General features: G+C 39.6%; 1 protein-coding gene across 2 annotated transcripts in view; it reads right to left on the minus strand.

Annotated features, from left to right (window-relative positions):
* Nucleotides 1-23690, minus strand: part of kcnh7b (potassium channel, voltage gated eag related subfamily H, member 7b) — a 435683-nt gene that overhangs the window by 404551 nt on the left and 7442 nt on the right. For both annotated transcript variants that reach the window (XM_080199170.1, XM_080199168.1), the window contains exon 2: nucleotides 22172-22402. In XM_080199170.1, coding sequence (XP_080055296.1) covers nucleotides 22172-22402 — 231 coding nt within the window. The remainder of the gene's footprint in view (nucleotides 1-22171; nucleotides 22403-23690) is intronic.

The raw sequence follows: 23690 nt of genomic DNA on the forward strand, positions 1-23690 counted from the left end.
TTGACGGTAGCAGTTTTGTATGGGCTCGCAGCAAATCGGCAGCCAAGTTTTTACTATGCCAACTTTTTTTTCATTGACTTTGGAAAATACTGCCAAGATTTTTACTTTCAAACCAAGTTAAGGCAACAGTGTGAGTAAAAAAAAGTCTCAAAAAAGAACTTGGACCTTGGGTCAATGATCTCCAGCAGGAAGAAGGTTAGGTACCGTGAAAAATTGGCTGCCAATTCACTGTGAACTCATTTCAGCTGCTGGCATAGACGAATTTCACCCTTGCTGTCTTTTAGATTATCTATGATCGTGTCATAATTCAGGTACTTGAGAAAGGTTCAAACCACCTTTTCAAAGAAAACCAACAGATTCTCCTAGTGTTCTGGCTAAATAGTCATTCCCCAATCAATACCATAAAACAAATACACTCAGTTGGATATATATCCCATTTTCTGTTTGTGAGAAATGGTATGTAAATTGTCTGCTGCATCTGTTAAAAAGCAACGATATTCGATATTCCATGTAATTCACTGACTCTGAAGCATTCTGGGACATTTTGAGCATGTGAAAGATTCTGCAAAATACAGGACAAAATATTTTTGCCAGCTATTGTAAGTTTCAAAAGCTTATTTAGACAGACCAGCTCACAGAACTCTGCATGCAACTCATTTTGTATGGGTAAGAATCATGCTGTCGAATCTCAGAATGGCTAAAGGATTGTATGAGACCTTTGGCCCACTGTGTCTGTTTTCACCTGCTGAAAGAGCAATTAACTTAATTTTTCCCCAAAGCCCTGCAATTCTTTTCTTTTCATATAATCATCCAATTCCTTTTTGAAAGCCTCAATTTATCCAGCCTTCCCCCACACTTTCAAGCAATGCATTCCAGACCCAAGCCATTCGTGTTGCCATTGCTTTTTTGTCAATTATCTTAAATCAGTTGTGACAACCAGAGAAAAATTTGTATTTTCTTTAAAGTCCATGGAATCTGTAATAGTTTTTAAGAATGTTTGGAAATTACTTTGAAGAGGTTGCATAAATTGTAAAAGAATCAATTATAATGTTCTTGCATAATAAAAAGTATATTGGCCCATATGACCTGGCAACCCTTGACCAGGACACAGTACCAATAGGAAGGAAGTTCAGAATTAAGTATTGTGAGTAGCAGACACAAATGAGAGCTGCAGAGAAAAAGGAGAGCTATAAGCAGATGAGCTGAGGGTGAATGCAATCTGTACACAAATTCAGTTCACAAAAACAAAACAGATAGAGAATTCTGGTGAGTTGAAGAAGCAAATCACTCTCAGGGAGAGTTCAATTTTTCTGTTTGGCAGAAAAAGAAACAGGAATTCTTGGACGCATTGTGCAAGCTGGCTAAAACCTGGAAATCTGTGTGAATAGCTCGGAGCTGAGAAAGAGCTGGGTGTTTTCCCAGAAGTGGCCAAACTGTGAAGCAGGGTTATCAGTTGGTCAATTGAATAGGATTTCTAGAAGGTCACACCATCCGGACAGTTGTGATTTGAGGGAGAGGGCATTCATAGAAATGTAATAAGTGTACCCCTGAAACTGGAAGGTGAAAGCTGTTGATGGATAGGATGTTGGACCTACCCTATGTGAATAAAGACCAGCATATTGTGAAACGGTGTAGCTATGTGGTGTCACATTTTTGCAGGGATTGATACAAATGTTTGCTGTTGCTTAAGACACGTCTATTTTGAATTGACTATTCAAAGTGAAATTTACCTTTTCATTTGAAGTATCATTTGCCTGATAATTCACATTTAATTAGGGTTGATTCAGATTAAAGTAAAAGCTTCAAAAAGTGAAATCTTGTTGGTAATTAGGATGAATAGGGTGTAATATATTAAGAATGACAAAATAATGGCACATTAGAACTAATCACCATTATAGTGACATGGCTAGAAGGCACACATTACATTCAGGAAGGCAGAGAGAATGTGAATGGAGGAGGGATACCCTGGATAGTAAAAGATGATTTACGGACATTAATGGGAAAGGATCTAGGCCCATCAAGTTGACTTAGTATGGTTGGAAATTAGGAATAGCAAGATTCAGAAAACACTGGTGGGATTGGATTTTACGCCCGCCAACAATCGCTCCACTGCTGGGCTGTACATTAAACAATAATTTTATAGGAGATTCTAACAAAAGCAAAATATTTGCCATCAACAAATTTGTGCTGATTTTCCTTAACAAACCTGCACTTGCCCAAGCGACTTTTGTCCCAAATGATCATTTCTAACATTTTCCCTAACCTAACAAGATGAAATTGGCTGGCCTGTAATTGTTGGGTTTAATTTTATTTATTTGTTAGTGCCACAAGTACGCTTACATTAACACTGCAATGAAATTATTGTGAAAATCCCCCAGCTGCCACACTCCGGCACTGGTTCAAATACACTGAGGGAGAATTTAGCATGGCCAATGCACCTAACTAGCACATCATTTAGCCTGTGGGAGGATACCAGAGCACTCAGAGGAAACCCACACAGACACAGAGAGAACATGCAGACTCCACACAGACAGTGACTCAAGCCTATAATCGAACCTGGGTCCCTCTTGCTGTGAGGCAGCAGTGCTAACCATTGTGCCACCACATCTTTTTTGAATAACATTTGCAAATCTCCAAATCTCTGGAACCATCCTACAGTTTGATGAAGACTGGAAAATTATGGTCAGTGCCTCTGAAATTTCAAATCTTATTTCCTTCAGTGTCCTCGAATGCAGCTCATCTAGCCTTGATGCCTTATCAACCACCAGTGCAGACAGCCTATCTAACACAACCTATTTGCTAATTTACAACCCTTCAAGTGTTAAGCTTTGTCTAAGATTGTAAGATTTGGCATGGGACCTGTTTGAAGTAATTATTCAGTTTAATATGAAACTCATGCAAGTCTGTAGTGTGGCCTAATTTTCACCGCAAAATAGATGGTATAAAATGCAAGCATGCGAGGTCATGCACTTGAGTTTACAATTCAAACTATCATCACCAAAGAGTCTTGCACCACTGCCACTTTGTTGGATTAATTAGTCCTCTGATCTACTATGGTTGCAATGGGAGTTTTTGATCTTTCAATATTGGCCAGAATTCTCCAGCAGTGGTGAGTTTCCTGGTGATGTAGTGTGGCTGCAAATTACAATGACAGTGGCAGGACTAGAAGGTCCCACCACCAGCCAATGGTGGGCTGCCTCTATCTGTCCAGACATCCACTGCTGGGAGGCAGGAGAATTCTGGCCATTGTGCTAAAATTCGATTGCTCAGGTTACGTATGGCAGTATCATTAGTGGGAAATAACTAATCATGGACAAATGATGCCTTGAACCTCATCTTAGAACTCGGCACTATTGCTTTCAGCAAGAAGAAATCTCAAACTTGTATTTTGCTGGAGGATTTACCTGCAATTGGTTGACTCAGAATACTGGAATGGTGATGTCTTGTTTATGATAAAATATAGCATTTAGTCTGTGCGAAGAATTTAACTGGGTGGACTGGATTCCCTTTCCTTATTCAGTATTTATGCGCTATTTGGCAAGCCTATAAATTTATAATTGATCCTAAGATAAGGGAATATGGTTTGGGCTTTCCAATGGCAGAATTTTTACTGCTAAGGGGCAAAACAAGGGCTGGTTAAAGCCCCAAAAAGTGAGGTCAGGTCAGAAAGCCGACATGTTGCTTTCTATCTTCAGATTTAACACATGCAGGTTTGCAGATGAGCATGAAATCCCTGTGGAATCCTCAAATAACTAATTGAAATATTGACAGAAGCAATTAACTCAGCAGTTAAACCCCCATCCTGGCTTTACCAGCCAGCAGACAGGTTTCTTGAACTCACCAGGGTTAACCAGATAAAGACACAGTGGTATGTGGTGCTTCAGTGAAACTGACAGCGAAGCCTTCACACAGTGAAACTGAGGAATCCAGTCATGCCCATTTGAAAGACACTTCTTCTCAGCAAGCTCTTTCACTCTTTGAGAGGTGATTTCCAACTTCTTGAAAGTCAATTCTGAAGTTCTGCTCTGAACTTCTCTCACTTTGAGCTGCTCTTCACTGCAGCATGGGAGCTGCAAATGCGGCTCTTTCTTGGCGCCTCTGGTGAAGAACAGAAGGAGCTGCACCACCAACGTCAACAGCACCAGAAACAGTGAGTGCAACATCAGCAGCAGTATCATCCCTTTCCTCAGCCAATGTCACTCCACAGGACAAAGGAGGTTTAGTTTGAAAGAGATGTCGCCCCCAACACAGGTCGACAGACAGAGAGGATCAGCTCCCTTGATATATATGAACACCAAAGCCTCATAAGGTGATAAGTCATTGCTCATTTTTTCAGCCTCCTCAGACAAGGCCTCCTTCACAGTGGACTAGACGGGCATGCATTACTAAGGTGGCTATCACCAGCAGCCATACTCTCTGTTGCCACTGCGCCCCCTCCTCCCACTCCAGCTTTCTGCTCCTTCCTGGAGTTCTGGACTCTCATCACATGCATGGAGAGAATAGTGAGAGTGTGAGAAATGGATCATGTTGAGAGGATGGAATGGCAGCATTTTTGCAGAGTGACTCTAAGGCATGAGTATAATTGTGTGAGTGTTGGCTGTTCAGGTAGGGGTATGGGGAGGTTTCTGAAGTGAGAGGCAGTAGCATGAAGCAGGAAGATGTGTCTAAGGACTGTTGTGCAGGCAAATGCTGAGAAATTAAGAGTTTGGGGCTTGGCACCTGAAAGTATTATGTCACTCATTTTTTGCACCCTCGTGAGGTTGAGACATTTGCTTTTAACAAATGGACACTCCTTCTATTGCCGGAGCCATGCCTTAAGCAGGACTGTGGCAATAGACCTCGTATGCAGCATTGCTGAAGATTAAAATACACTTGCCCAAATTTTTGCGTATACTCTACATCACCTATCGCTTGTGACTGGGGGAGCAAGCCTCGTAACATTCTGTACCCTGACTCCAACAGACAACCTAGGGTTCATTGTTCCGTTTTATATGTGAAGAATGGGCATTCATATGTTGTAGCAGAAGGTTGCTATAGAATTATGGAATTATACATTAGTGTGGGATACTATCCTTGTAATGGGTAAGGACAGGCAGTGGCACAGTGGTATTGTCATTGGATTGGTAATCCAGACCCAGGGTACTGCTCTGGTGACCTAGGCTCAAATCCCACCACCTCAGATGGTGAAACTCAAATTCAATAAAAATCTGGAATTAAAGGCCTAAAAATGACCATGAAATCATTGTCAATTGTTGTAAAAATCCACCTGGTTCACTAACTGCCTTTAGGGAAGTAAATTTGCTATCCTTACCCAGTCTGGCCTCCATGTGACCCTAGGTCTATTGCAATGTGGTTCAATCTTAAATGCCCCTTCAAGGGGAATTAGGGATGGATAATAAATGCTGACCCAGCCAGCGATGCCCACATCCCATGGACAAATGGTTGCAAATTGATAGATAATTTAGGTCTATGGGACACAAAACATGGTAGTGTCCCAGCCTGGACTGATTGAAAAACAATTCTTCCTGTGAAATAACAGATATTCTAACATGCCTTTTCCAGTGCAAATATATGAGCCATGTTTATACACCTTCAAAAAAGATTCCTGTCAATCTAATGATCAATAACAATCTGAGAGAAGGGGGGAAATCCATCTTTCTTGTGAATTAGAAGTGATCCTTCGATAATGTTACATTGGGTGATGGAAATGATTAATAGTCTTGACACTTCTCAACAATATTATCTAAACAACACTTTGAGAAGAGAGAATTCCTAATTACAAGTGACAGCTTTCTGCATTAGGATTCACCTTTGCACAAGGATAGCGTGTGACTCGATTGACAGCAGCTAATTTCATGCATGAACTTAATATGAGGCTAATGCTAGCAACTTCATTTTGCGCTATTATTGATTCAGAATCCCGAGGTGTAAGGTGGTAAGTCGACAACTTATCCTGCAGCAATAAATATTAATTCCCTTTTGATTTATATTTCCACTTGCTTGCCAACTTCTGTTTTGGAAATGTATTTCCAACATGGTCATTAACATCTGCTCATAGTACAAAATGCTTCATGTGCTAGCTGCTTACTATAAGAAATTCTAGCATGCAATGACCTTTGGTAGTGGGTGGAATCCTTCTTGTTCAAATAAAGAGAAAAACAAGCTTAGGCAAAAAAAAAACACAAGCTTTTATCCTGGATGTTCTGCAGCAAATTATACTCGAACAAACAACTGGAAGGGCAAGCTAGGTCCAAACCATTATCTTACTCTTGCATGGCTGAATAACAGGTAAAAAAAAGAGTAGGATGGGATTTAAATCTACTAGAGTGGAAGGCAGAACAGTAAGAGATGAATAAGATTTCCTGTGCGCAGTCTTCCTTTCTGGCTGACTTTTGTATTTTTACTGAGTTATGTTTTTAACCTGTAGCAGATTTTAAATATATCTTTGCACATACTTTGTATTCAGTACAAAAATGCCACCGTATGTTGTTTTGTTGCTGTGGTAAGTTAAAGGTTTACATGATCCTTAATTGGAATGAAAGGTATAAAGCAAGAAAAAGATTGAACTAGAGCAAGAGGGAAGCACAGATGAAAGAAGAAACTGAATAATGCAGTGAATGAGAAAATTATTAGAGGAAGCAAAGCTGGTAAGCAAAGAGTATTGATAAAACTGATGACCAAGAAATGATAGAATGAAAATTCAGAAGAGAAAGGAGCAATGAGGGGAAGTAATAGGGGAAATGACAGTGCCATGGAATTGTCATTGGACGAGTAATCTAGCTATCCAGGGTAATGCTCTGGGGGCCCATGTTGTAATCCCACCATGACAGATGGTGAAATTTAAAATCAATAAAAATCTGGAATTAAAAGTTGATAAATGACCATGAAATCATTAGTAATTGTTATAAAAATTCATCTGGTTCACTACTATCCTTGAGGGAGGAAATCTGCTGTCCTTACCCAGTTTGGCTGACATGTGACTCCAGATTTTCAGCAGTGTGGTTGACTGTTAAATACATTAAGGGATGGGCAATAAATGTTGGCCCAGTCAGCGATGTTACATCCCATGAACGAATGTAAACAAAAACTGAAGCGCAGTGAAAAAGGAAAAAATGTTGATTTTTTAAAAATGTAACAGAAAAGACCGGAAGATTGCTATACAGGGAAACAATTGATAAGCAGATAAGAGGAAAACATAAGATGACATGAAATAAAAACATAGAAACTAGAAGAAGGAGTAGGCCATTCGGCCCTTTGAGCCTGCTCCGCCATTCATTTTGATCATGGCTGATCATCAAATTCAATATTCCGATTCCCCCTTCCCCCCATATCCCTTGATCCCTTTGGCCTCAACAGCTATATCTAATTTCTTCTTGAAATCAGACAACTTTTAACCTCAACTACTTTCTATGGTAGTGAAATTTCTCCTCACCTGAGTTCTAAAAGGTTATTCCTTTATCCCTTATTCGTAAACAATGACCTCCTAGTTTTGGACTCCCCCACCATTGGGAACATTCTTTTTGAATCTACCCTGTTAGAATTTTATAAGTTTCTATAATAGAGGGAAAAAAATTACTTTAAAGGGATCTACAAATTAAAGCAGTTTATTTCATTTGTTTGAGTTGGGGGTGGGGAGGGGGGGTGGGACGGGGTCGTGGGTGGTACATCCTTGGGTCACAGTATTATCAGTTTTATATCAAAATGATATGGTTGATGATACAGAACAATATCAAACTGGCATAATAACTAGGCAGTTAAGTCAGTGAGCTCACTCCCTTGTGCACTGAAATGCACATTTTATTTAATGCTTTTGAAGTTCATGAGAGATTGATGAACGTGTGCTGGCTCCCAGTGTTTACACTGCTAAATTTAGCTCATTTACCTAGCAGTAGAAATGTATGCATTTTGCCTAGATGTACAACTCTACCACCAGGATACAAAATATAATTTAGCAATGTAGACACATGGAATGAACACATGGATATTGGCCCTTATCAACCAAAAACACACAAGTACTAAATATAAAAAAGGTTTAAAGTAAGAGATGCAAAACAAATACTCACACAGTCTGAAGATACACCAGACATATTATAAATCCTATATACCAAACCACATTTTAAACACGGACTACTTGGGACATTGTGGGCTACATTTAATAGGGCACTGGAGTCCCCTCCCCATCACCCCATCCCCCCACTCCTACCCTAAGTGAATAACTCAGAGGCAAGCCGACCCCCACTCTGACAGCTCAACCCACATGCATTTAATTGATTTTGGAGGAGTGTTAATTTGTTTAGGGTGTGACTTCTGCCCCTGCAGGATGCAGGACAGCTATCAGCCAATCAATTGGCTGGCAACCCCTTAGTTCCAGTAGTGCCATTGGGACAGTGGCCATAACCAATGCCGAGGAGCTGAAGCTGAAGTGAAAGGTGTGTGTGAGTATGTGTAAGGGGGCTTGGAGAAGTGGGATAGGGATGATGAAAGAATATTGCTGGAGCCAGGCTGGCAGGCACCAGCAAAGGGCAAAAGGTGAGGTGGGAAATAGGGTCGATTTGTCCGAGTGGGTGGGCAGTCAGGGATATGCAAGAGCTGTCTAAGGGGTCCAGGGTCCTGGTTAAGGAGGCACCCAGCATCCACCCCCACCACTTGACTGCCCAGCACATGCATTGGGAGCTGCCAGGCTGGACACTTGACATGGGCCTCCCCAGCAATGGTTAAATCACATTGGTAGCTGGAAGCGATCCTTAATTGACCACCTTGCTTAATGATAGAGGAAAGAAGATGATCCTGTCCATTCTCTCATGCATTAAAAATTAGCCACTAGAATCCAGTGCTCTGGATATGCATCCAAGTTACACACCTAGCTCTTCTTTAGTGTGAACCTTAGTGTGAGGTACAGTTACTTGTATTATTTTCACTTTAGATAGATAGAAATCTGAGGCCAGTGCCTGTAGAATATCTGCATTTTGGTTTCATACCCTTAAATTCTCAAAGTCCTTTATAATGCTGTTCCAAGTTATTAACCTGAGAACAAATTCAAACCCTAGACTTGGTTTTGGGCAAAAGCAACCTTGAAAATCTATGGTTGACCCAATCTGGTCGAGATTTAACAGATGGTCACTGGTAAAGAATGACAGTTTTATAATGGAGAAAACCAGCACATGACATTTTAATTTTAAATATAAACATGCATCACAGAAATTTAAATTTTCCTTCTCTCGGTACTGCCACCTCACAGTAGTGGTAAGGGGTAGTCTCAGACATGCTCATAATTAAAAAAATCTTGATCTTGAATATTTTAAAGGAATGTATGATCTGGAATTATATTAAATACCAGAGACAATCACAGTTCTCATATGTTTAGCCCATTTATCATTTAATTTTCTGATAGGTATTGTAAACTACAGATGTAGTAACAAGGGGTACCCAAGGAAATCACCATTTATCATTTCCTTATTGAAAAGACTAACCCTGCCCAAAACAAATATACTACCATCAAAAAAAATACACAGAGTAATTCATATATCTATCCAGGTGACTACTCAGATCATTCTATTTACCAACGGTGGAAATTCATTGTTAATGCTTTCAAAGAATTTAGTTTTTATATTTCATATAATTTCAGAATAAAATCTCAATTCTTGTTACTCAGCCATTGATGCAGGCTACATTGCCAGCTATGCTTTGTACAATACCATTAAGGAGAGCTGTGCTCATCACAGTTGTGGGTGTTAGGAAGGTGTAGGTCGGTGTGTGAACTTGCTCCCACATTCAAAAATGTACTTATAAAGTGCCCAAGTGAACCAAAAGACCACCTCAGAGTATGTAAAGGTGACTTTACACCAGCCCGGACTTATACCTGGTACACTGGTCAGATCAGCACCTGGAAGTGAACTTACAATTCTTAGCTTTAATGTGGTCAGGAAGCAAATCATCAAACTGACACCCAAGGTGAGATTTTCCAGTCCTGCCCATGGTGGGAGCCAGCACAGGGGGAAACCATAAAATTTGGAGAGCAGCCAAAAGTTTGTTGACTTTGGGTGGGAATTTCCGACTGGCAGGACTGGAAAATCCCATCCCTGCACATTTGATGAGCAACCAAAACAATTTTCTATCAGAGCCACAAGTTGTGTTTCTATTTTGTGTATTAACATTGTTAAAAAAAGAATGAGGTCCTTCACAGGAGTATTATGAAGCAAAGTCTGACACCAAGCTACATAAGGTGATGTTATGGCAGCTGACTAAATGATTAATTAAACAGCTAGGTTTTAAAGGAGGGTTTATATGATCAGACATACATGTGTTATTATTATCAGTAGCAGCACTGAGGGCCTTGGCACTGAAAACACAACCATCAACAGTAGAGTGATTAAAATCTGGGATGTGCAAGAAATGAGAATTGAAGGAGTGCAGAGATCTTGGAAAGTTGTAGGGCTGCAAGAGATCATAGGGAATGCTGATGGTGGGGACAATTTCTTTGAACCCATGACAACTGGATTCAAAGAAATATCTGCCTGCCTCATACAGTGGAATTTCCCATCGCCGTGTATTTATACAATAATTGCAAAGGTTCATCAAAAGGTTACCCTCCTATAAAAGAAAGAGATAACTTTTTGTACTTTCAGAGAGCATTTTTCTTACTGATTTCTACTTGGATGGTTTGGCTGAGTGCCAGCCACTTCAATGATCTGAACATCAGACACAATCCAAATAATAATCATTAAATACTGAAAATCATATAAGGCACTAGAAAGTGTTTATTGCCCTTTGCTCACGGTAATCGAAGTAGAATTTGTGTGCCTTCATTAAATAAACATATAGATTATTCAGCTTTTTTTATTATGGGAGTGGAGCACAACGTAAAAAAAAGGAAATGTGTCACGTAAATGCTTAATTTATTAGTATTGTTTATGGCAGATAACACATAACTATGTTAATGGGAGACCCATAATAGCACTTGCATATAATAGTTCCCAATTTTACTGTCCAGTTTAGTTGCTCATGGAGTGCTGGTGCTATGCCCTATCATATATATAACGAAACATTGTTTAGAGAAATAGATTTTAGTTTCCTATAAAGACACAACCCATTAATAGTAAGCAAAAATCCAAAGTTGACTCTTGTCTCACTAGCAAAATATGACCCCAGAAGTAATTTTTTGAAAGCATCAATTGACTTTAACAAAATGAATAGAGGATTATGTTTACCATGAGCAGTCACTTTTCATTTATTCCTCATAAATGAGCAAAAAAACTGCCGAAGTACATTTCATCTGCATTATTAGTTCAGCATTGACTTCTGATTAACAATGGTATATACACGTACAGTGCACTTTGCATTGTTTTTGTACTGACACTGGGACTGACATTAAACTTGTGGAAAATTGCACTAGATACATCAACAGAGGAAAATCAAATCAACTTTTTAATATCAATAAATGACAATTCACATTTCATGCTACAGCAGTTAGTTCATGTGATAACTTATCTTCAACTAAATGATTCTCTTGTATATGCATGTACTGGTCCTGATGTTATTTTTAGGATATTAACCTGCACATTCTCAATGCATTTGCTTGAGATGTCTCTCCGTGATACTTTAACTGCGTTGTTTACTTTAAATAGGGTAACACCCTGACTAAAATAGTGGGAAAAAAAACTTTCACATGAAAACATTAAACATTTAAAAATTGGTATGTTAGGGCCAATGTTTAAGCTCCAACAGCTGTCTTCCCTTCACCCACGTACCAGAGAAAATTACATGTTAAACAATAAAGGCTCCCTGAGCAACCACATTGTCAGCAGAAAAGAAGCAACCAATAAAAATAGGTCTCATACTCACAATCAAGAAAGCAACAGCACAATGGAGCTTCCATTGTTTTGAAAAGACATCACACCTTTTATGGCATAATGCTGCATCACTTTACTCCCTAATAAGGATACATGCAAAATGAATTGGTTTGTTAGCCTATTTTAAAATTATTACGGTAACTACATGAGTTGCTACTTTGTAAATGAGTTGCATGCCCCAATATGTGTGATTCAGCTTTTGGCTTGATCAAGCTATGGCAATCCCATTGAGTGTCACAATGAACTACAAGCCATAAATAATTCATTTGTACTCTCAAATCTATTCCTAACTAATATAACACTTTTGGCTCTGTGGTTCAGCATTATATATCTACTTCAATCTAACAAATTGTCTATAAAGAAATGCTTTTTAATGTTCTTTTCAAAATTCTTGCATATCTTAGAAGGTTATTACAATAATGAAAATTAACTGATAATTTTCAGGAACAAGAAAATACACTTGCATTGTGTTAAAAATATTTAATTGGTAAATAAAATGTTTGATCACTATGAATCTACATCACTGTTGATGTAGATCTGCTATCATTTTTTCCTTGAATCTTTCCCCTTCATTGAATCATAAAAAGAAGCAAAGATTCACTACTGGAAGCCTACTTATTATAACAATTTACAAGAGGCCACATTGTAACAAATTACAAAGTGTAGGGTTGGAAACATTTTATATTGATCAGTAATTACAGTTTATTCCTAATCGGATTTATAGGCCCTCTCTCTTAACCTCCTCCTCATTTTCAGTAACCTAACTTCCGATGGTCATCAATATTACCACAATACTTTGTCCCATATAATAGGTATTGCTCTATATAGTCTGCTTATGACAAATGTCACAATTCTTTGTGTGATGACATCCCTGAAATAATGATTTGCATTTTTAAATCACACTTGATTGATAACTTTTATCAAGAAATCCCATTAAATCTCCTGATGTTCATGGTGACCCACTAAAATGTGCTGATATTGGCAATCCACAGTATCTCAAAAATGACTTTGTAACATATTTCAAAACCTCACAACAGTAAGGTTTTGAATAAAACTTCTGGAAAGGCATTTCTCTTAACACTGGTTTGCAACACTGCAGCATTTACTAGACACACTCACTTAGCAATTGGGTTTGAAAACTTTAATATAAAACATTGGACAATTAGATAATTAATATTCTGAGTCCATAAAGGCTATACGCATGTAAATAAATTTCGATTAGATTTAAATTGTTTTAAATCCTTATCGGTAAATGTCCTATTTATATTGGAAGTTCTCTGACTTTGGTCTACTTAAACACTAGAATCTTACAAATAATCTTCAAAGCAACCTGGAACTAAATCTATCTGATTACATCTAACTAGCTATATGAAAGGTGAATTGATTTAAATATATTAATACAGAACAGCTATTAATTTAATGAATGAAAAATGAAGTTAAAGTGAAATTACTTGCTAGTTTAAAAAATGCAGTTCAGAGTTTACTTCAGCCAAAGTGACAATCTAACTGCACCATACATCATCATGGTAATAATACTTGACTTTTCCACTGCTGGGTAAATGTATTTGTGAATGACAAGACTGTGGGAAAACTGATGTTATCACAGTTCATGTAAAGCAGTTATTAGCTTTTACTTGGTATTTTTCTTTGAATAAACTGTCTTTAAACTGAACATTAGTGCAAGATTAAGTAGCTAAATATACTCCTGCATGAGTCCTCAAATGGTAGGTTTCAAAATCAGACCTACCATTCAATATCCATTTCATGAGGAATGGAGGATGCACAAACTTCTTTTCCCTTTTGCAATCTGCAAGTTTAAATTCAGACTTGACTGACGAAATAAAACCCTACTCTCTGCCAGCCATAATGTAGAAGGGTTTATGCTTTCTTAACTCATTTCTATCGGATTCAGCTTCACAGTATATCTAACATGAATTGAAATCAATTTGGCAACCTGACTCAAGAAAGTTGGGAAGTTGCTTCTTGAAGGAATTTAAAACCATTATATTAGCACAGGAGAGATATCTTTATCGTATCGCAGAATGAGAATAGAGGAGTTTCATTCTGCTTTTGGCTTCTGATACATCTGAACTCAGAATTCATGACATTGGCAATGCAATTCCAAAGGTGTAAATTATTTCAGTTCTCAGTACTTAAACCCATCACAAAATAAAACACTCTCCACAAATGTAAATTTCACAAACTAACAACAGATCATGTTGAAGGTGTCAAGCTTGGAAATGTACATTTTCTCTAGAATTATCAATATGTGCACCTATTGATGTTTGACTGGAGGGTTTCCATTTAATATGCTTCTTAGTGTTCAGCTTAATTAAAATATGTCTTGGCCTATTACTGGAAATTGTCTTTGTTACTGGAAGAGGACGAGGCAGGTGAGGTTGGTGAGCAAACTGCACACGGTACAGTGATGCAGCAGGACATAGGCAAAGAGAAGGGGAAAAGGAACGTAGTAGTGATTGGGGATAGTGGGGTGAAGGGTATTGACACTGTCCTTTGTCACAATGACAAAGTGCACAGAAGGGTGTGTTGTCTGCCTGGTACTCAGGTACAGGATGTCGCAGCTGGGCTGCAGAGGAATCTGGAGTGGGAGGGTGAGAACCCGGTCGTTGTAGTACATGTGGGTGCCGGCGACGTAGGCAAAGTGCGGACTGAGGATCTGGGGAGGGAGTATGAGAAGCTGGGAATGGAATTAAAAAGTAGAACCGACAAGGTGGTCGTCTCTGGGCTACTGCCTGAACCGAGTGCAGACGGGCGTAGGGTTGACAGGATAAAGGAAGTGAATGGGTGGCTCAGGGATTGGTGTGGGAGGAATGGGTTTGAATTTATGGGGCATTGGCACCAGTATTGGGGTAGGTGGGACTTGTTCGGGCGGGATGGGGTTGGTCTGAACTGTGCTGGGACCAGAGTGCTGGCGAATCGAGTAAAGAGGACTGTAGACAGGGCTTTAAACTAATTGGGGGGGGGGAGGGTGCGAAGGTAGGTGACGTTACGAGGTCTAAAGTTAAGGATAGGGTACAGGTAAGGGAAGAGGCCGAGGATGTCGCAATTGGTGGCGTTACGGTAAATAGGGTCCAGGTGAAGGCTGGGATGAAAGCGCTTTATCTGAATGCACGAAGCATTTGGAATAAAGTGGATGAGCTGGTGGCGCAGATCGACACAAATGGATACGATCTGGTGGCCATTACAGAGACGTGGCTGCAAGGTGACAGGGACTGGGAGATGAATGTACAGGGCTATCAAGTGTTTAGGAAGGATAGGCAGGAGGAAAGAGGGGGGGGGCGTAGCTCTGCTGATTAAGGATAGTGTCAAGGTGGTAGCAAGGGATGATATCGGAGCCAAAGAGCAGAAAGTGGAATCGTTGTGGGTGGAGATTAGAAACAGCAAAGGGAGGAAGACGCTGGTGGGTGTCGTCTATAGGCCCCCGAATAATGATCTGGAGGTGGGGCGGGCTGTTAACGCGCAAATAAGTGCGGCGTGCAGGAATGGGACGGCAGTAGTTATGGGGGATTTCAATCTGCATATTGATTGGTCGACCCATGTTGGACGAGGTGGGCTCGAGGAGGAGTTCTTGGAATGCTGCCGGGATAATTTCCTTGAACAGTGTGTGTTGGAGCCGACGAGGGAGCGAGCTATCTTGGATCTGGTGCTATGTAATGAGGCGGGTAGAATTAGGGACCTTGCGGTGAAGGATCCTCTTGGAGAGAGTGATCATTGTATGGTGGAGTTTCTGTTGCAGATGGAGGAGGAGAAAGTGGGTTCCCGGACACGCGTCCTTTGTTTGAATAGAGGAGAGTATGGTAGGATGAGAGAAGAATTGGCGAATGTGGACTGGGGGAGCGCGTTGGAAGGTAGGTCTGCTGAGGAGCAGTGGAGGATCTTTAAGGAGATCTTTCTTGGTGCTCAGCAGAAATTTATTCCGATGGTCAAAAAGGACTGTAGGAGGAGAGGTAATAAGCCGTGCATAACGAAGGAGGTGAAGGAAAGTGTTAAATTAAAAGCGGAGGAATTTAGAGTAGCTAAGAGCAGTGGGCGAGAAGAAGATTGGGAAAGGTTTAAATGTCAACAAAGATTGACAAAGAAGTTGATAAAGGAGGGTAGGAGAAGCTATGAAGCTGGGCTAGCACTTAATATAAAAAAGGATAGCAAGAGTTTTTATAAATATATAAAAAGGAAGAGGCTGGCTAGGGTGAACGTTGGTCCTTTAGAGGATGAGAAAGGGGACCTAGTGGTAGGGGATGGGGATATGGCTAAGGTCTTGAATAACTTTTTTGTTTCTGTCTTCACGGAGGAGGACGTGAATAATTTGCCGGGTGTTAGCGATGGAAAGGTGGTAGGACTGGAGGGTCTTAATGACATTACTGTTACTAGAGAGGTGGTGCTCAACAGACTGGAGGGGCTGATTGTGGACAAGTCCCCAGGACCGGACGGAATGCATCCGAGGGTTCTGAAAGAAATGGCGGAGGTTATAGTGGATGCCTTGGTGGTTATTTTCCAGACGTCGCTGGATTCCGGGGAAGTGCCGGAAGATTGGAAAATGGCTAATGTTACGCCGTTGTTTAAGAAGGGTGCCAGGCAAAAGGCGGGGAATTATAGGCCGGTTAGTTTAACGTCTGTGGTAGGTAAAATGTTAGAATCCGTCATTAAGGAGGAAATTGCGAGGCATCTTGAAGGGAATTGCTTGATAGGGCAGACGCAACACGGTTTCATTAAAGGGAAGTCGTGTCTGACAAATTTACTGGAGTTCTATGAGGAAGTGTCTAGGGCAGTGGATAGAGGAGAGCCGGTGGATGTGGTCTTTCTGGATTTTCAGAAGGCGTTTGACAAGGTACCTCACAAGAGGTTATTGCAGAAGGTCAGGGGACATGGAGTTGGGGGTAGGGTGTTAGCGTGGATAGAGGATTGGTTGTCAAATAGGAGGCAGAGAGTGGGGGTCAATGGGTGCTATTCGGATTGGCGGTTGGTGACTAGTGGGGTGCCCCAGGGGTCGGTGCTGGGGCCTCAGCTATTTACCATTTATATAGATGATCTGGAGGAGGGAACCGAGTGTAGGGTGTCGAAATTTGCTGATGACACCAAGATTGGGGGAAAGGCAAATTGTGCGGAGGGTGTGGAGAGTCTGCAGAAGGATCTAGATAGGCTGGGCGAATGGGCCAGGAAATGGCAAATGGAATTTAATGTTGGCAAGTGTGAGGTGGTCCACTTTGGTAGGAAGAATGGTAGGAAGGACTATTACTTGCGTGGCGAAAAACTGCAGCAGGCGACGGTGCAGAGGGACCTCGGGGTCCTTGTGCATGAGTCGCAAAAACCCAGCTTGCAGGTGCAGCAGGTGGTCAGGAAGGCGAATGGGATGCTGGCCTTCATAGCGAGGGGGATTGAATATAAAAGTAGGGAGGTCTTGCTGCAGCTGTATAGGGCATTGGTGAGGCCGCAGCTGGAGTACTGTGTGCAGTTTTGGGCACCGCACCTGTGCAAGGATATTTTGGCCTTGGAGGGAGTGCAGAGGAGGTTTACTAGGCTGATACTGGAGTTGAGGGGGGTTGAGCTATGAGGAGAGGCTGAATAAACTAGGCTTGTACTCGTTAGAGTTTAGAAGAATGAGGGGAGATCTCATTGTGACGTATAAGATGATGAATGGGATGGATAGGATAGAGGTGGAGAGACTCTTCCCGCTCAAAAAAGACAGTAGGACTAGGGGGCACAGCCTCAAGATAAAGGGGAGGCGGTTTAGAACGGAGTTGAGGAGGAACTTCTTCACTCAAAGGGTGGTGAATCTCTGGAATTCTCTGCCCGTTGAAGTGGTGGAGGCTGCCTCGCTAAATATTTTTAAGAAGCGGGTTGATGGGTTCTTGATAAGAGAGGGGATTAAGAGTTATGGGGAGAGTGGAACTGAGCCATGACAGATCAGCCATGATCTTATTGAATGGCGGGCAGGCGCGAAGGGCTGGATGGCCTACTCCTGCTCCTATTTCTTATGTTCTTATGTTCTTACATGTTACAGTGAAATGTAATAGTAACAGATTGCCTGATTTGTGCTTCAGTTTCATAAATCCAAAATTGTTACAATGGTTGGGTAGTGAGTGGATACAGATTATAAAAACTTGCCCTGTATCACTGCGCATGTTTCTGTAATGGTAGTACTTGGAGAATAGATACAACTGTTACAAAGAAGCTATTTTAACCACAGATTATGTTCAGCTATAAATTTGGGGAGATCTTGAACACAAAGAGTATGGAAACAAGCTATACACTGTTTTGCAGAGTTACCTAACCCTTAGATTTGGTCTTTGTTGAGTTAACTGATTGCAGTTAGGGTGATAGTGGGGCAGAATAATGGATCTTTACATCGTCCAATCCAGAGCAGCAAAATCAATTAAAATTCCTTTTTTTTAACACCACCTTACTGGAAAGTTTATGTGAATGAATGAGGACAGGATTTAAAATGCTTAGGTCACCCTCCCCACAGCTAAATAACTTAGCCATTCATTGAGTGAACTAATAGAGGGTTGCCAGCATCAAGAGACATGCCCATGCATCTTCTGGTGAAGGTACATAAGACTGGGAGAAAATTTAAAAACAAGAAAACAATTGGCCTGATTTGAAATTCAGAGACACATATAGAATTGCTACATGGTTTCCTATTGACAGAATCACAGTTGACCAAATCTATTGATGGTGAACTGATCTACGGCCAGCAGCATGAAATGAGCTCTTAGCAGATCGGCAATCAATTTTTCAACAAGTTAGTTTTTATTTATAATTAACTGCAAAATATTGCTAAGAATTTTAGTTTCAAACCAAGAGTGGGACATGGAAATTAGTCTCCAAAAGGAGTTTAAACAGTGACTCCATGAGCTTGAATGGAAAGAAGATTGGGTTCAGTGAACAACCAGTTGACAATTCACTATGAACAAATTGTAGATGAAGACCAATTTTCCTTCCAAATAATTTCACAATTTTCTACACATCCTTTGTTATTCTATAGAATGACATTGTAAAGTAATATATCATTGCATATATCATCAACAAGAATAATAATGAACTATGAACCTTGTTTTAAAACCATAAGACATAGGACCAGAATTAGGCCATTCGGCATATCAAGTTTGCTCCATCATTCAATCATAGCTGATATTTTTCTCATCCCCAATCTCCTTTTCCCTATGATCCCTGATCCCCTTACAATCAAGAATCAATCTTTCTCTGTCTTAAAGACACTCAATGGCCTGGCCTCCACAGCCTTTGCGGCAAAGAGCTCCACAGATTCACCACTCTCTGGCTGAAGAAATTCTTCCTCGTCTCTGTTTTAAAGGATTGTCTTTTTAATCTGAGGTTGTGCCATGTGGTTTTAGTTTTTCCTACTATTGGAAATACCTTGTCCATGTCCACTCTATCCAGGCCTTGCAATATTCTGTAAGTTTCAATAAGATCCACCCCATCCTTCTAAACTCCAATGAGTACAGATCCAGAGCCCTCAGTCATTCCTCATACAATAAGCTCTTCATTCCAGCGATCATTCTTGTGAACCTCCTCAAGACACTTTTAGCATCTTTGTTCAACAGTAACAGTTAGTCACCATTGAGAGCATAAATAAAAGATCTTTTCAACCAGTGACAAACTTGGTAACTAGATTGTTGAGCTTCTGACTACGAAAGGCAAAACCCATTTGTAGTTTGGACTGAAAATTGTTTTGTGATGGTTGCTAAGTCTACATTTTATTTTCTCTCATTAAATTTTTAATTGGAGGGATAGATAAACAACCATTAGTCATATGTTCATTCTGACAGAAATGCATGGAGAGGAGTGGGAAAATCTGTTTAAACAGTCTCGGAAAATAGGGCTTACTCCACCAATCAATGAGTGATGTGCATATAAACTCCAATTTCCTGCCTTTACTCTATCTTCCTTGATACTCTTACTGAACAGACATCTCTCCAACCCAGGCTTGAAAGCTCAAATTGTCCTGATAAGCACTTAAAGGGATTTCCAAAATAAATTAAAATAAAAGTGTGTCCTGATTTTGCTCCTGAATGGTCCTCATTTGACAATTTGGTCCAGATTTTGCAGTCAGTGGTGAAACAACATTGCTTGCCACTGACCTGAAAGAAAACTGCCACAAGGATTTTTGAATAACTGTGTGGTGTGGAGCTTTCCTAGCTTCAGTTTGAATCTGGTACCAGGTCAAGAAGACCTTCGGGTGCTTAGCATCAGTGAAATCATCATGCAGTCAATCATGTTAAAGTATTTTCACACAGACAGTGAACCAGGAAGTAAAATGCACTGATTAATGCATACTTTTTAATATCTGTTTAAAAGGGAGGATGTAAATGGTTGGGACAGAAATATCATAAATTTAATATATATTACATATATAATTTTAAAATGTGGCATTCTTGAACAAAATAAATAAATAAATTAGCAAGTTAGTTTCTCTGGGCCATGGAGTTAGCTCAGCAGTACTTATGAATATTGTGCAGTATTAAACTCCCAGTTAAACCTCAGGGTGTAACTTTTTTTGAGATTTTACAGTGTGGCCAATAGTGTAAAAAGATGAATTATCAATGGTTCAGTAATTTTGAATTGATTGCAACCTCCAGGGGGGCAGTAGTGCATCCGATGGAGAAGTGCAGACAGCTAATTTTGGATTTCCAAATTTAACTGCAATTGTGCTAATTCCGGAAGTTGCTATTAGCTTCAAAGGAGTAAAGATGAAGAATATTGTCAGTTTTTTGTCAACGTCCATGTCTATATCACTGGTGGCAACCATTTTTTGAGAGGGATTTCCTAATTTCTAAAATAAATTTGAGTAAAAGGGTCTCCTGATTTTGTCTTCCACAGGGGAAATGGACTCTTATATATCCTATCAATTCCTTTTAACATTTTAAAAGCTTGTTCCGATCATTCCTCAATCTATGATACTCAAGGGAATTGGAGCCAAGTTTGTTCAACATTTTACTACCTTTTAGTTTGCACTTTAGACCTGTTGACTGACTTTAAATAATTTCTGTATTTGGACTCCCACATTTCTACAGTTCCAGGTCACCCACCATTCAGAAAATATTTTCATTTGTCTTTCTCAGACTCAAACTGCGTGACCTCACATCTTCCCTTCCCACATTGCACCCTAATTGCCCCAATGTTGTCCACTCATTCAATTCAATTAAGTCCCTTTGCAACTTCTTGTACCCATCTGCACTTTACAGTCTATACTAATTTAGCATCATCTGCAAACTTGGATACACAATTCTGTCCCTTCATCTAAATTATTAATAAATATGATGAAAGGTTGGGGCTCCAGCATAGATCTCTTGAGTACACCATATATTTCATCCCACCATTCAGTGTACCTGGAAAACAATTCCTTTTCCATCTTCAACCAATTTTAAACACAAGTCAAATGGCTATGTGAATGTCTTGCATTGTCACATTTACTGATGAACACAAGTTATTTTTTCACTCAAAATTGTATGAACAACACTATCCTTGTCTCTGTACTGGATACATAGCCATGTAAACTATGACAATTCTTTCTTGAAGAAAACAGGAAAACACAACATTCCATTTCTGCAGAAATTGATTTTGTCTGACTTATTCTGCTTTAACTAAACCTCATGTTGCCTGATTGATTTAGGGTATTATTGAAGAGGCTCCTTGTTGTTGTGACTGAATTTAATTTGCACTCCATTAATTCCATGAGCTAAATCAGCTATGTTGGAATTACCAGTAACATCTCAATCACTCCACAGCATGAAAACTGTCCCAAAGTGTCAGCTCTTGGATTCTCAGCACATAACTTCAATGCCTCAATCTGACTTTTGACTAATTGAGAAAGTGGCTTATTACTCATTACATTAATTAACTGCAGTGAATGTGATTGAAAGGCCGGGAAAAACATGGCTTTTTTGCTCTTCAAGTATTTGAAAGAAAAAACTTACATCATCACAAAATATTATCAAAGGTTTATAGCAATTATTCTCAAGACAGAAAAATATTGTTACAAAAGCACTTCAGCTGACACTATGATATGAAAGGGATTAATTTACATGGATTTAAACCTGAACCCTATTCTTTGGTTTCTTTAGCTCTAGTTGTCCACCTATATTTGTTTGCTGTGTTTTTAACTAACTGCACTATCTGAAGCACTTTCTTTTGAACTTTGGTGAACTATATGTTATTTCCATTCAGCTAAAATGTACATTTTAATCTAATTTTGTGCCTAAACACAGTTTCATGTTGCATAAGCACAATGTAAAAGTTCGGATTAATTCTAGATCTTGTTAGTAAAAATGTATTCTTTATCCTACCATCCTTGCGATAGAATATGACATCCACTTTCCTCTCTTCTGAGCCAAGCAGAGCTTGGGCAATCTGAGCAATTGCGTGCCGCTTGCTTTCTGGACCATGTAGAAAATCGCAGGTACAAGGCTTCTGCATGACATCCGGCCTCGAGAAGCCAGTCATCTCACAAAATCCATCATTGCAGTAGATAATTGCACAGTTCTGCACCCTTGCATTAGCAATGATGAATTTTCTGTCTGTAAAGAAACAGAAAAATATGGTGGGCAATATAAAACACCAGTCGGTACTTCCAATTCATAGGCAATGACTAGCTAGCTGTCATCACCAACAACTAGTAAAGGTGTGAACAATTTAGTCTATAAGTATTTTACGCAAGCCCATTATGACAAACAGTTTCAGAATTGCTAAAGTTATAAAATATTGCCAGTACACAAAATGTACAATACACTTATGCATAACTGACATTTACGTTTAAGTAATTTGTATAAGCAAAGTAAAAGTAACTGAAGATTCAGTAATTGCTATGCTCAATTTAAAATCTACAACTGCAGGGCTACATTAAGGCAGTACTGTAGACTGTAACCTGAAATATTGCTGAAAAAAAGCTCTGCAGTTTTATATTTACCAATTCTTCCTCCTACTCATAAGGTGTGCGATAATAAAACCAAGGAATGGAACCATGTTCTGTGAACTCATTAATAGCACAGGTGAGGAAAGTTTAAAGTCCAGTGCAGAGAATATATCCTTCCATGTCAGTCCTGCATGAACCTCTATCCTAAGCTGAAAGCATCTTTTTAAACCCAATCAGTGTAATATAGAAACAAATGTTGCACCAGATTAAAAACAAAAACCGTCTGATTTTTTCTCAGTCAGATTGATTCCCTGAGGTGAAGAATGTACTGAAAATCATTCCAAATTCAGACACACCTTTTTCTGTATGAAAATAATGCTTGGAACATAAAGGACTCTTTTTCCTCTGTAAATTTCCATGTAAATAACATTTTCTATTTATTGCCATAAGCCTCGCATTATCATTTAATTTATATCTTGGAGGTGCAACAAGAAAAACAGGTTCCCCATGTTAAACATTGTTTTTATAAATACTTGAAGATTTAGAGATATTATGAAGGTTCGTCAATTTCAACTTGGGGTGGGCCAGAGATATAACAATGGACTTGAAGTGAGATATCACGATTAGTACATCTTCTAGCCCTTCACCCTCAGAACCACTCCTACTATTACAATACGAGCAGGAATGAAATGCAAGCACTGTTTTAAGTCCAATATTGGCTGTCTTATAAAGAAGGATCCATGACTGTTACAAGAATGGAAATGCGACCCACAATATCTAGCAACTTTTTGTTGGATAATTATGAGACCGTGTTTCCATCTGAGAATTGGGGGTTTAGCCATTTCAATGCATGAGGTAAATTATTTCCTTGGTGCCTCAAGGTTTCACTGGAAGGAGAAAAAATTGCAGGCATGATGTTCAAAGGCTTTGAAACAAAATGTTACTGGATTCAA

The sequence above is a fragment of the Carcharhinus amblyrhynchos genome, chromosome 11 (assembly GCF_965287045.1).
Source record: "Carcharhinus amblyrhynchos chromosome 11, sCarAmb.v2.hapA, whole genome shotgun sequence".
NCBI classification, from domain to species: domain Eukaryota; kingdom Metazoa; phylum Chordata; class Chondrichthyes; order Carcharhiniformes; family Carcharhinidae; genus Carcharhinus; species Carcharhinus amblyrhynchos.